The following is a 14,491-nucleotide window of genomic DNA, read 5'->3' on the forward strand; positions in this document are numbered from 1 at the left end:
TTAGTTTTTTGAGGAACCTCCATACTGTTTCCCAGAGTGGCTGCACCAGTTTGCATCCTCACCGACAGTGCAAAACGGCTCCCCTTTCTCTGCATCCTCACCAACATCTGTTGTTGGCTGCGTTGTTAATTTTAGCCATTCTAACAGGCGTGAGGTGGTATCTCATTGTGGTTTTGTTTCATATGTCCCTGATGATGAGTGATGCTGAGCATTTTTTTCATATGTCTGTTAATGGCTTATCCCATTTTTAGAAATTTCTTAATCAACAGAATCTCATACAATGATATTTTTCAAAATTTGGATGAGGTCCCATGGGGGGATCTGTGAAGCCTCCTACCAAACTCTTTAGAGTAAATTGGCTGATAAAAGGTAGGATGCCAGGGGCACCTGGGTGGCGCAGTCGGTTAAGTGTCCGACTTCAGCCAGGTCACGATCTCGCGGTCCGTGAGTTCGAGCCCCGCGTCAGGCTCTGGGCTGATGGCTCAGAGCCTGGAGCCTGTTTCCGATTCTGTGTCTCCCTCTCTCTCTGCCCCTCCCCCGTTCATGCTCTGTCTCTCTCTGTCCCAAAAATAAATAAAAACATTGAAAAAAAATTTAAAAAAAAAAAGGTAGGATGCCAGAAGCCAGGGGGTTCAGCCCCATTGGGGGGCTGTTTCTATGGGTTACTTAGCTCTAGTACTTGGCCCCGAGAATCTAATTCACTTGTCCAGGGTACCACCTACAGGACAGCAGCTGCTGGCCCTTTCCTTGCATTTATAGAGGATAAACATAATTTATCAAAATACTATTCTGGTTGGGCCTATAAGTAGGACAGAATAAGACAGAAATCAGGGGTGGCCTGAAGGCCACTTTCTAGATCAAACAAAAGAAGAAAAATGTCATATCCAGTTCCGAAAGCAAGGTCAGAGCCACGAGATTAATAATGACAGAGATGGAAAAGCAGGTGCTATCGGTGATATGTCAAAGGGAATTTGGGAGGCAATAGGCGGGGTCTTGGGAGTGATAATCAGTAACTGAAGGAAAGGGAAACTAAAGTTGTCAAATGCTGAGGGAGCAGCTGAAGCAGGAGTCAGGAACTCAAAAATTAAGTCCTAACAAAGAAAATGAAGATTGGAAGAAGATACATTCTCTGCTCTCTGCTCTTGGATCCCGGAATCTCCTCTGTGCAGACAGATGGCTTCTGGATCTACATGTCTGGCTCAGACTTTTTTCCTTAGATTAAGTCCTTCAAATCACATTGTTCTTTATACTGTCCAATATAAATGAAGCATTTCTATAGGATGCAAATAGAAAGCGAAGGAAGTAGATGTCCTGGTTTTAACCAATCGGAGGAGCAGAAATTACCCCTGGCCATCAATAGAGAGATAGATTTGGAGACCAAATTGCCCTTTAAAAAACTTTATTAGGGGCGCCTGGGTGGCGCAGTCGGTTGAGCGTCCGACTTCAGCCGGGTCACGATCTCGCGGTCCCTGAGTTCCAGCCCCGCCTCAGGCTCTGGGCTGATGGCTCGGAGCCTGGAGCCTGTTTCCGATTCTGTGTCTCCCTCTCTCTCTGCCCCTCCCCCGTTCATGCTCTGTCTCTCTCTGTCCCAAATAAATAAATAAACGTTGAAAAAAAAATAAAAAAAAAAAACACTTTATTAACCAACTACTTTTTAAAATTGAATAATCTATCATAAGCATTTTCCTAATCATTAAAGGCATTCATGTAAAAAATTTATTCAAGTGTAATGTACCTACATAAACTTGCACGTATCTTAAGTGTACAATTTGAAGGGTTTTCATAAACTGAACACATACATCCATGTAGCTAGCTCCTCAGACGTGCCTGTATACAAGCATTCATTTTTTTAATGGTTTTATTATTTTTTAAATTTATTTTTTGAGAGAGAGAGAGAGAGAGAGAGTGCAAGTGTGAGTGGGGGAGGGGCAGAGAGAGAGGAAGACAGAGGATCCAAAGCAGGCTCCCAGCTGACAGCAGAGAGCCCCACGTGGGGCTCAAACTCACAAACCTTGAGATAATGACCTGAGCCGAAGTCGGACGCTCAACCGACTGAGCCACCCAGGCGCCCTCAACCATTCATTTTTAATAGCTCTATCATAGCCCATCGTAATTGCTTAACCATTCTCCTAATGCTGACTTTTTTTTTTTAATGATAAATAATGCTGCAATGGTTATTTATCTTTCCTCCCAACCTATAACACCACCACTACCATCCCACTTGCCCGTCTGGGTCGGATTCTAGGGATGTCCTTCCAGCAACGTGCTTGTAATGGTCTTAGAGTACTTTAACATCCCCTTGACAACCTACTGCTTCCCCTTGACTATCCCCAACCTTGGAAAATCCTGTTTGTCCACATTGTCTCCTCTGGGCTATTGAGTGCAGTGCCGGAGGGTTAAGGCCACTACAAATTCCTGCCATCTGGTCAGGGCCCTCACTGCTTGTTGTGCTATATTCTGTGTGTGAAGATCGGGCTGTTTGTTTGCTGTCTGTTAGTGAGTGATATTGACACAGCTTTTTTTTTTTAAGTTTATTTATTTATTTTGAGAGAGAGAGAGAGCTTGAGTGGGGTGGGAGCAGAGAGAGAGGGAGAGAGAATTTCAAGCAGGCTCCATGCTGACACAGCACAGAGCCTGACGTGGGGCTTGAACTCACAAACTGTGAGATCATGACCTGAGCCGAAATCAAGAGTCAGATGCTTCACCAGCTGAGCCACCCAGGAGCCCCGACACAACTTTCTAAACGATCTATAACTTCTGACTGTCTTCGTCAGGTTTTAAAAATTAGAAGCTCACTTGCAAGTTTAAATTTTGTAAAGAATGAAAATGGTTGGTTTGGGAAGATTAGATGCTGTGCAGTGCTTCCCATGGTGCAATAAATGGAGTCAGCAGATGATTTTACGTGGGACACAAATGATTTGTATGTATTCCTTTTAGTGAATGTGAGAATAAAATATAATTAATGCACTAAACTCGATTTTCACCGATGCCATTGCTTAGAAAGAGGGTAAGTTTTTAAAGTAAGCTGAGCTAAAATTGATTTGAAGAGAACTTGTAATTCTGTAACATGCCAGGTGGCCCACAGATGTGAAAACGATCGTTATGTGACTGTGGCTTCACTACCACTGGAGGTCTTGACAGCTTTCTCTTGGGGTATTTTAAGTCCTAACAGAGGAAGAAACGGAGACAATTATTTAGGATGTGCCAAGAAAAGGGAACTGGACCCTCAACGTTGTACTAAAATAGGATTTACCTCTTGTTCTTGGTCTCTTTGTGTGACATATTTCATGGGTCAGTTTTGTACTTAACAATTATGTAAGTGCTTATCAAGCCTCAGCCAGATTTTCAATTTATTAACATATTCTGAGATAATATCAGCCTTTCCATTCTGAGACCAAATTTTTCAAATTACTTACGGATCACGAGCCTCTAGTTCATGTAACAAACCCACACAATTATATGATTTAGAGGGTTTTTGTTGTTGTTGTTTTTAAAGTAATCTCTACACCCAACACGGGACTAGAACTCACGACCTCGCGATCAAGAGTCACATGCTCTAGTGACTGAGCCAACCAGGTGCCCCTGACTTAAGTTTTTGTTTTTGTTGTTTTTGTCTTGCTGAACTCACAGTCCAGGATCAAGTGGACCAATTGGACACTCAATGTTTAGGTGTCCATGTATATACTGTTTGTCATTTGGTTCACAATACCTAATGTTTTTATCTATCCCCTTACCTAAATGTTGTTTCCACACCTACACTGTAAGCCCCAAGGGAAGAAACCATGTCTTTGTCTCTTTTTGGGGGGGGGGGCGGGACTTTGGTACCAGTATAATAGCTTGTTAAAGTAGATGCCCAAATTTCTATGGCAAGACATGAGGTATACACATCCAATACTTGGGAAAAAAAAAAAAAAAACCTTCTAGTATGGAAAAGTTCAAGCATATGCATCATCAACACACCATCTGGCACTTTTTAAACTCTATTTCATGGATGTATAAGATGAAGGCTGGGGAAAGATATCAGGTCAATTTATGCTTTCTCTTCGCTAATAGAAAAAGCAAAACACAATACACCATGGGAAAGACACTGTTGTAAGAATTACACAGCAGCCAGAGAGAGGAGAGGCTCCTGACCTCCACCGCCAGCATTATATAGGCCATGATGAGCTGGGTGTGGGCCCAGGTGACAGTTCTATAGAGCAGCTGCATCGGCCAGGATCTGATAGACAAGTTGGCAAAGGTGTGGATTAGGTAATCAGCTTCCACCATCAGAGCCCAGCAGAGGAAACCAAACACCTGTCCTGGATGGAGCCCGTGCCACCAGGCAGAGAAGGCAAATGTCTGCAGCAACGGCCAGGCCCTGCCGTGCTGGAATATGAGGCGTCTGAGCCACCCAGCTGTGCTTTGGTTCCACTTTCTCGTGAACAGGGATATCCTGTGGGTTGTTTCCAGTGTCCAAATGTCCGCATCAGGGACGTATCCCTCCCCAGCAGGGCTCTGACCAAATTCAGGTCCAAAGCCTGCTGCATGGAGGAGCGCATCATCCAGGATCCAGCAGGAATAGTAGGTGAGTTTGAAGAGCTCGGCTGTGGACCACATGACACGGATGCACTGGAGTTGCCGGCAGTCAGTCAGACCTGCTCCTGCACCCACCACCTTCCTCAGGACCACCTTTAGGCACTCGAGGCCCAGAATCTGCAGACCCATCCGGGTCAGAGCCCAGACAGAGCGCCTGGGACCCAAACTGCTGGACCCTTGAACACGAGCCTGAAATCTCTGGAAGGAACACAGGGAGCCTCCTAGGAGAGCAGGGAAAAAGAGCAAGTAGCTGAAATAGGGCAATGTCTTCCACAGATGTTCAAGAACAGAGCTTCTGCCCCTGATGCCTCTTGCTTCTGCCTTCACTTTTCCCTCACAAAGGTCCAGAGAGAGGGATGTGACCCTCTGGGTCAAGAGCATGAGGGAGGAAAGAGTGATGCAGAACCTGAAAGAGATTTATTTAAATGTGAAAACGCTCCCCATATTTATTTCATCCCAGTCCAGTCCCTCACACATGACCCCACAGCAGATAATAGCTCTGAATGATCAAGACCGATGTCCTGGCCTACAGTGCCCCCACAAAGACTCTTAGATTAGTTCAGACCACAAGCTACTCTGGGCAGGATCAAGAGGTAAATGGGGAAATCGGGGCACCTGGGTGGCTCAATCGGTTAAGTGTCTGACTTCAGCTCTGGTCATGATCTCATTGTTCAGGAGTTCAAGCCCCGCGTTGGGCTCCATGCTGACAGCTCAGAGCCTGGAGCCTGCCTTGGATTCTGTGTCTCCCTCGCTCTCTGCCCCTCCCCCACTTGCACTCTCTCTCTCCCTCAAAAATAAACATTAAAAAAAATTTTTTTTAAGGTAATGGGGAAATTAATCATGAATCCGAGAGGCAACTAAAAGACTGACAAGGAATATTGTGGGGAAATATTGATTATAATATTTCTAAGAATGGCCTATACAGATTAGGATCAGGGACCTGGAAGAAATTTGCCATGGAAGAAACAAAAATTTAGTACTGAAGAGACTATAGTAAAGCAGAGGTTTTGAATATGAACCAGTCCCTGATAGTAAGATTTTGCAGGCTGTGGTTTCTGTGCTGAGGAATGTGAGTCAAGCTAGGGGTTCAGGGTGTGCACTGAGTCATTAGCAATTTGAGGGGTGTTCTTAACCAATCACCTGAACTGCTCTGGCTTCAGTGTCACAAGGTAGAGAAGATACTACTGGCAAAGTTATTGTGGAGAAAATTAAGGAAAATTATATGGTGCACTCTACAATCAGGGTTGCTGTCCTGTGGAGAGAAAATGGCACTGTTTCCCAAATGCTGCTGTTTCATTCTGTGAGTCTGAGGATTTAAGGACAACTGACCTCATCTGACTTATCCAAACAGTAAGTAAAATTGCCTCCAAATGCCACCAACCCCTGTTCACACTCCTTCTGTTGGGGTGGAATGTGTTCCCCGTAAATTCGTATTTTGAAGCCCTATCTCCCAGTCCCTCAGAATGTGACTGTATTTGGAGATGAGTTGATTAAGTTAAAATGAGGTCATCAGGGGCGCCTGGGTGGCTCAGTTGGTTAAGTGTCTGACTTTAGCTCAGGTCATGATCTTGTGGTTCATGGGTCCGAGCCCCGCATCAGGCTCTGGGCTGACAGCTCAGAGCCTGGAGCCTGCTTCCGATTCTGTGTCTCCCTCTCTCTCTGCTCACACTCTGTCTCTCTCTCTCTCTCTCTCTCAAAAATAAATAAACATTAAAAAAAATTTTTTTAATGAGGTCATTGGGGTAAACCCTAAACGAATATGACTGGTGTCCTTATGAGAAGAGGATATTAGGGCACAGACACACACAGAGGAAAGACCAGATGAGGACACAGGGGGAAAGAGCCATCTACAAGCCAAGGAGAGAGGCCTCAGAAGAAGCTGAACCTGCCAACACCTTGATCTTGAACTTCCAGCCCCCAGAGGAAGTAAGTTTCTGTTGTGTGAGCCACCCAGTCTTCATTACTTTGTTACGACAACCAGAGCAAATCAGCACATCTTCCCATTTCAGCTCTGGCTCAGCCTTCCTTCTGTCAACCAGATCCCGTTTAACTTGCTCCTCCAGCCCCTATCAGGTCCTGGCTTCCCACTGAAATGCTAATTCACCACACCTAGTCAGTACTCCCCATTCCCTACCGGCTGCCATATTGCCTCTTCTTCTGAGAAGCAAACCCTAAAGCCTTTGGTGAAGACAGTGAGGATAAAGAAAAGGATTCTGGGTGTGGCAGGGATGGCAAAATGAGTGAAGCAATGGCAAGCTAGAATCAGACCAGTGACCCACCTCGACAGGTCACAGCCCCTGTTCTGTGAGTGACCATGGACCCACGCCAATTGTGATAACAGAGGGAGCCAGGGACCACAGGCCTCAAGAATACAGACATACCTGTATTAGATACCTCTAATCTTGGTGATCTCAGGGACTCATGAAAACATTTCTTTAGACTGATTCGTTTTCCTACACTGGGTGACCACCCTTTCTGGGACGATGGAATAGCTGAGTCTCAATGAAAGCAAAACTCTTGGGGCACCTGTGAGTCTCAGTCAGTTAAGCATCCAACTCCTTTTTTTTTGTTTTGTTTTTTTAATCATTATTTATTTTTGAGAGAGAGAGAGAGAGACAGAGTGCGAGCAGGGGAGGAAGAGAGAGAGAGGGAGACACAGAATCTGAAGCAGGCTCCAGGCTCCAAGCTGTCGGCACAGAGCCTGACACGAGGCTTGGACTCATGAACCGTGAGTTCATGACCTGAGCTGAAGTTGGACGCTTAACCAACTGCGCCACTCAGGCACCCCAGCATCTGACTCTTAATTTCAGCTCAGGTCGTGATGTCACAGTTTGTGAGTTCGAGCCCTGCGTTGAGCTCTGCACTGACTGTGTGGGGCCTGCTTGGGATTTTCTCTCTCCCTCTCTTTGCCCCTCCCTTGCTCCTGCTTGCTCGCTCGCTCTCTCTCTCTCTCTCAGAATAATTAAATAAACATTAAAAAAAAAAGAAGAAGAAGAAGCAGCAAAACTCTTGCACAGCAGCTTCCATGGGAAGGTAGCAAAGGTTTACAGTGGATTGATACCTTCCTGGTCCTATTAAAGGGGAGGAGAGCCCGCTGGCCACGTGTCTAAACCACCAACTCTGAGTTCAGCAAATAGTGCTTAGTCACTTCAAGACAGGCCTCATCCAGGGGCCCTGGGACCCCTGGTTCAACGCCCTTTCAGGCACAATGTTAAGTACAGCTAAGTGCCAGATACTGTGCTGCACAGGCAACACATGGTAGTTATTTATACTCACATCATTACATTTATATACACTATCTCTAACATCAAAGATTTGCATTCAGAGACATAAACACACATATACACATACACGCACACTTTTTTTTTTTAGGAAAAGAAATGGAGGCTGAGAGGTTAAATGACTTGCTTAAGGTCACACTGCTCAGATGTGCAAGAACTGAGATTCAAACTCCACACTCAGGGTCTCTCCATGTCCCCCAGGCACAAGCAAAGCCTTGGCTGGTTTAATACAGCCAAGGGAACAGGCCGCTTTACCTCATGGAAGGACGTTCTTGCAGGTAATATTCAGTATAGTGCAGACCCAGGTGACACAGCGTCTGCCAGCTCATCTGAAAGAAGAAAGCCCACCTGTGGACATCCCGGGGGCCGAGAGAGGAAATCAGAACCCCAGCGCACAGAGCAGGGATGAGGACAAGCGCGGCGAAGGAACCCATAGCAGCCCAGGCCAGGGCCCCGCCTCCAGCCAGGAGAAAGAGGTACCTGGAAGAAAAAGGACAAGTGTGAGACTGACTTGGAACAGTGTGACAGATGAGTCACTTCAGATGTCATTCTGGAGAATCCCGTGTAACACCTAAGGGAGCCATACTGTTATCACTCCAAAGTCTTCTTTTTGTTTTTCTGAGGGAAAGAACCCTGCGAGAAAAAGCCAGAGTCCATTTGAAAACACCTACCTCAGGAAACAAATTTTGATACCCACCATTCAAGTGGGAACAACACCCTCCCCTGACAATCCTGTGGGTGACAGCTCTGGAAGGTTCCCTGGTGGGGACATCTTAAAAAAATCTAGTGGTTTGCTGGGGCACCTGGGTGGCTCGGTAGGTTGAGCATCTAACTTTGGCTCAGGTCATGATCTTGCAGTCTGTGAGTTCAAGCCCTGCATCAGGCTCTGTACTGACAGCTCAGAGCACAGACCCTGCTTTGGATTCTGTGTCTCCCTCTCTCTCTCTCTCTCTGCCCTTCCCCACTTATACTCTGTCTCTGTCTCTCTGTTTCTAAAAAATAAACATTAAGAAAAAAAATTTTTTTAATCTAGTGGTTTGCTGCCTGACTGAAAAGTGATGGGAAGCTAGTGTCGAGGATCTAGGACAGCTCTCTAGACATTGTCTCATTGAGATGAGCCTCTTTCCTTTTCACTGGGTTGCACTGCCCTGAACCATTCCAGAGAGAGTGGGAAAGGGGACTCTGTGCCTCTCTCCACTGTTTGAAAACTCAATTAGAAAAAAAAAAAAAAAAAAAAAACTCAATTAGAAAATCTTTATAGGTGCTCTTAATCTTCCCTATTGCACTTTAAAGATCTTAGGAGTTGATGGTTTTTCTTAATGTTGTTAAAGACCCACGTCAGTGAAGTGGTTTATGCAAACTGCCTCCCTCAGAAGCTGATAGATGCCCAGAGGATGTGCAGAGACCTGGGAAATTTCACATTTTGAGGACTCAGTTCTTCTTTCCACAGTGTATGGAGGTTAGTTTGTTTGTTTACTTTTTGAAGTTTTTTTTTTTTTTTTTAATTAATCTCTACACCCATTGTGGGGCTTCGACTCATGACCCCGAGGTCAAGAGTCACATGCTCTCCCAATTGAGCCAGCCAGGTGCCCCTGTTTGTTTGTTTTAATTGGTGCCAAATTAATAAATCTGAATGAAGAGGTGTGAAAATAGGTCCTGACTGGTCAGGGATAGGAAAATTGAGTCAAAGAGGCCTATGCTTTTGGGGCACCTGGGTGGCTCAGCCAGTTAAGCGTCCAACTCTTGATTTCAGTTCAAGTCATGGTCTCATGGTTCGTGAGTTCGAGCCCCACATCTGGCTCGGGGCTGACAGCACGGAGCCTGCTTGGGATTCTCTCTCCCTCCCTCTTTGCCCCTCCCTCCCTTCAACCTAAATAAACATTAAAACAAACAAACAAAAAGATTAAAAAGAGGCCTACATTTTCTTGACCACTGCAGGGTATGTATCATGGCTCAGCGACACACACACATTAGTAAGAATGTCTTTCTTGTGGGGGGACTGATAGGTGGTCCCTGTGTAAGTTGCTCTATCACACAGGGCCTGGGCCATTCCCGTGCTTCCCTGCCACGGAAAAATAAGGGGAACATGTATTCCTTACACAGCAGAAGTAGAAGACTGAAGTGGCAACTGCCCTCAGGCTTTGTAAACATTAAAATGTCTACACGTGTTCAATGTAGGCTACATGATGTATTGAGTACTTATTTTATTATAGGCATTGTGCTAATAATCTCTTTGTAAGAAATAGCTTTATTTAATCCTTAAAATAACTCCATGAGATAGGCATTATTATTTCCATTTCACAGATCAACTTGAGAATTTATTCACATACACAGGACACTCAGGAAGGGAAAGACCCAGGATCCGCCAGGCTGACTCCGAAGCCAGCCATCTCTCTTTCTCTTTTTTAAGTTTATTTGAGATAGTCCCTCTCTCTGCAAGAGAGAGGCAGCACACGTGCACGCATATGCGCACACAAGCAGGGGAGGGGCAGAAAGAGAGAATCCCAAGCAAGCTCCATGCTGTCAGCACAGAGTCCAGAGCCCCACGTGGGCTCAAAGTCACAAACCAAACCATGAGATCATGACCTGAGCTGAAATCAACAGTTGGACGCTTAACCTACTAAGCTACCCAGGCGCCCCCCAAAGCTGGCAATCTTAACCCTATGGGAATTAACCCTTGTTTTTGCACTTGCTTTGCTTTATTATTTGTGATTCTTTCTCAATAGGAAACTTTTTTACAATTGCTCCCCTCCGAAGTGAGGGTAAGGGCATCAACCAGTTGTGAACATGTAATATACCACAGATTCGTCAAACTCAGTAGTTTTTTTAATTAGATTCAACTAGATCTTACTTAAAAATCCCCAGTGTATGAAAATCTTAATTTCCAAAATAAGTGAATCATTAGGAGGTAGCCCTCGGGCAATGGATTTTCATGTGACACAAGGATATTCCACAAACTTCTTTAAAAACACGGGCTGCCTTTAATGTATATAATGTATTAACTATACAGGGGCGCCTGGGTGGCTCAGTTGGTTGAGAGTCTGACTCTTCGTTTTGGCTCAGGTCATGATCCCAGGGTTGTGGGATGGAGCCCCATATCAGCCTTTGCACTGAGCATGGATCCTGCTTGAGATTCTCTCTCTCTCTCTCTCTCTCTCTCTCTCTCTCTCTCTCTCTCTCTCTCTCTCCCCCCTCCCCTGCTTGTGCTCTCTCTCAAATAAAAAATAATAATAACTTACTAACTACACAAAAATCATTTCAATCAAGTTATCAAGTCTCTAATGATAATAATTTTTGGACCCCAGATTGAGATCCAGCCAATCTAACATAATTTATTTAGACTTATTCCATTTCTCTGAGAAATCATACAAAGGCATTTTAAAAATCAGTTATATATTTAATAAAATTTAATTTTATTGAAAATGATAAAATTCCACGAAATTAGGACTGGTCAAGAGTACAGGACATATGGTGGGGGTATAGACATATCTGTTTGGGGAACTCCTGTACTAACTCAACATCCATCTCTCCCCAGAGTTTATTTTCACCATTTTCCCCTTTAATGTAAACCTGTCAAACTTTGAGTCAATGCAGACATGATGTCAATTTCCACTACCATTTCACTCTAATAGAGATATCAATGATTGTGCAATCAATAATCAGTGGTAGTGATAATTACTTAAAAACAACCGTATAATTATTTATTTAAAAAATTTTTTTTAACATTTATTCATTTTTTGAGAGACAGAGAGAGACAGAGCATGAGCTGGGGAGGGGCAGAGAGAGGGAGACACAGAATCCATAACAGGCTCCAGGCTCTGAGCTGTCAGCACAGAGCCTGATGCGGGACTGGAACCCGTGAACCGTGAGATCATGACCCAAGCTGAAGTCAGTCACTTAACCGACTGAGCCACCCAGGCGCCCCTGTATAATTAATTATTTAATCTTCATGTCTTCAGGCCAATCCATGCTTTTTGACCTACTATGGTACTCATAGATGTAAGAGCAAAATTAGCCTTTAAACCTACCTGGCAGGGGTGGAAAATGAATCCACAGTGCAGAGATAATTAAACAGAAGTGCAAAAGGAAAAGCGGCCCCTTGATAAAGTGATACAGGAGGGAGGAAGAACAGCTGAAGCCAATCCATTGTGAACTGGGACAAAGATACTGTCCTTTCCAGAGTCCTTAACAGGTGCCTTCCTTCAGGAAGAGAAATCTCAACCAGGTTCTCTTTGATCTGCTTATATGGCTCAGGAAGGCGTGGGTGAGTAAAGAGCAAACAAAAGCACTGGCGAGAAGCAGCATAAAAGTTGGCTTTCTGATAAAGGGAACTGCACTATAGAAACCAAAATGCGTTTTGGTGTGATATTAAGAACGTACAAAAAACATTGCTTTCACAATTCTCGTTTAGTTTACATACTGTGTTATTTGCCTTTCCAGTCATCTGTCTGTCATATTTTCTTCACTAAGTTAAAGAAAAATGTCATTTTCCAGTTGTGGACAGACAACTGGCTGGCTGGGAAGGAGAAGCAAGGATGTGAACGAGGAAAGGAGCCACCATAATCACATGAGCCAATTCCTAAAATAAATGCATGTGCGTGTGTGTGTCTGTGTGTGTATAATCTCCCGTGGTTTTGTTTCTCTGGAGAACTGTGATTAATACATACACCATGGAAGCCTTTCAAATTAATTTAGACAGACATTGTTTGAAAACAGGTGCTTATATGCTTGGGGACAATAGAATGTTTTAAATTCATCCATATATTTATTCAACAATTTTCTTTTTTTAGTATCTATTATGTGTCAGGTACTGTGGTCAGTGCTGGGTAAATGGGGACAAATTCATGTGGCTACTTTCAAGGAACTAAGTCTTTGGGGGAAATAATAAGATAAACAATTACAGCTGCCGATGGGTCCTTTTTTTGCGTTTTTTTTTTTAAACTCTACCCCCAAGATGGGGTTCAAACTTACAACCCCAACCAAGATCAAGAGTCCCATGTAGTACCAACTGAGCCAGCCAGGCACCTGGATGATGGGTCCTCTTCTTATTCCATGGAGAAAACCAGCAGTAGAGCAAGAATGACCTATTTCTGATTGGGTGGCCAGAGAGGGTGTCTCTGAGTGTGATGGTTAGTTTTTTGTATCAGTTTAGCTAGACTAGGCTACAGTTCCCAGCTATTCAACCAAACACCAATCTAGGTGATGTTGTGAAGGTGTTTTGTAGATGTGATTGAAGTCCATAACCAGTTGACTTTAAAGAAGGGAGAGTATCCCAGATTATCTGGGTGGAACTGATCCAATCAGTTAAAAGGCTTTAAGAGCAGGCCTGGAGCTTCTCTGCAGATACTCCACCTACAGACAGCAGCTACACCACATGCCTGAGAGTTCCAGCCTGCCCCACAGACTTCTGACTTGCCTAGCCAGCCCCCACAATTGTGTAAGCCAATTCCTTGCAATAAACCTCTTAATTTATAACTCCTAGCAGTTCTGTTTCTCTGGTTGAACCCTGACCAATACACAGAGTATGTGACATCTGAGCCTTAAACCATCATAGGAAGGCAGGGTGGAGAGCAGGGTCAGGTGCAAGCGGTCTGGGGCAGTCAGCTTGGCTTCATAGAGAATGAACGCGTGATTAGAGAAAGAGGAAGAGAAACTGAACATGAAGAAGTAGTCAGAAGAACTGAACAAGAGAAGTAGTCAGGGGCTGGATCTAGTCCAGAGGTAGGTTACAGAAAGGAGTTAGGAAGAAAAACGAAAAGAATGGAAAGTACAATAATTGGATTCGTTTTTAAAGGATGATTTTGTTGGAGGTTCAGTCGCTTAAGCGTATGACTTCGACTCAGGTTATGATCTCCGGTTGGTGAGTTCAAGCCCTGCGTCGGGCTCTGTGCTGACAGCTCAGAGCCTGGAGTCTGCTTTGGATTCTGTGTCTTCCTCTCTCTGCCCCTACTCTGCTCACACTCTGTCTCTCTCAAAAATAAAAACATTGAAAAAAATTAAAAATAAGATAAAGGATGATTCTGGCGACAGGAGAATGAGGGAGGTGGGAAGGCGGTGGGAAGGGGATGGGGGACACCCCGGGAGAGATGGCGGCTGAGATTGCATTAGGGAGGTGGAAGTCTTGCCGGTGAATTATATACGAATTATATACGGGGAGGTGAGGAAAGTCTAAGATGCCTATTGAGTTTCTAGCTTGAGCAATTTTAAGTGAATGGTGGATCTCTTTACTGAGGTGGAGAGCAAAGCATCAACTAAGGGGTATAAATCAAAAGCTCTGCCCCGGACGTTTTAGGTTTGATACGACTTTGAGGCATCCAAGTGGAGGATGCAATGAAATAACCATGTATGAAGCTCGGTAAGAGGACAGAACTAGAGATATTAACCCGAGAAAGTCAGCAGGTAGGAGGGTACTTATGGGAATGTTGAGCTCACCCAGCAAGAGCTGAGCTCACACTGAACGAAAAGGGCCCAGGCAGAGACCGAAAAGCAGACTGAAAAAGAATGATGGAGTACAATGAGGTCATCATGATGTGCGCTGGATTAGACTAAACGGCTGCTTTAAATCCGAGTCTATCCATCTCTGGACTGCGCTAAAAATAAGCCAGCTGCCACGCGAGGTCGCCTCGCACAAA

General features: G+C 44.5%; 1 protein-coding gene across 1 annotated transcript; it reads right to left on the bottom strand.

Moving 5' to 3' along the window:
* Positions 1–2,647: 2,647 nt before the first annotated feature.
* On the bottom strand, positions 2,648–14,422 carry MBOAT4 (membrane bound O-acyltransferase domain containing 4). Its single transcript, XM_003984661.4, has 3 exons — positions 11,888–14,422; positions 8,115–8,339; positions 2,648–4,984 (listed from the first exon to the last, which is right to left on the bottom strand). The coding sequence occupies exons 1-3, from the start codon at positions 12,004–12,006 to the stop codon at positions 4,021–4,023; spliced, it is 1,308 nt and encodes a 435-aa protein (XP_003984710.2). The 5' UTR covers positions 12,007–14,422; the 3' UTR covers positions 2,648–4,020.
* Positions 14,423–14,491: the final 69 nt, after the last annotated feature.

This window comes from Felis catus, chromosome B1 (genome assembly GCF_018350175.1).
Source record: "Felis catus isolate Fca126 chromosome B1, F.catus_Fca126_mat1.0, whole genome shotgun sequence".
In the NCBI taxonomy this organism is placed as follows: Eukaryota; Metazoa; Chordata; class Mammalia; order Carnivora; family Felidae; genus Felis; species Felis catus.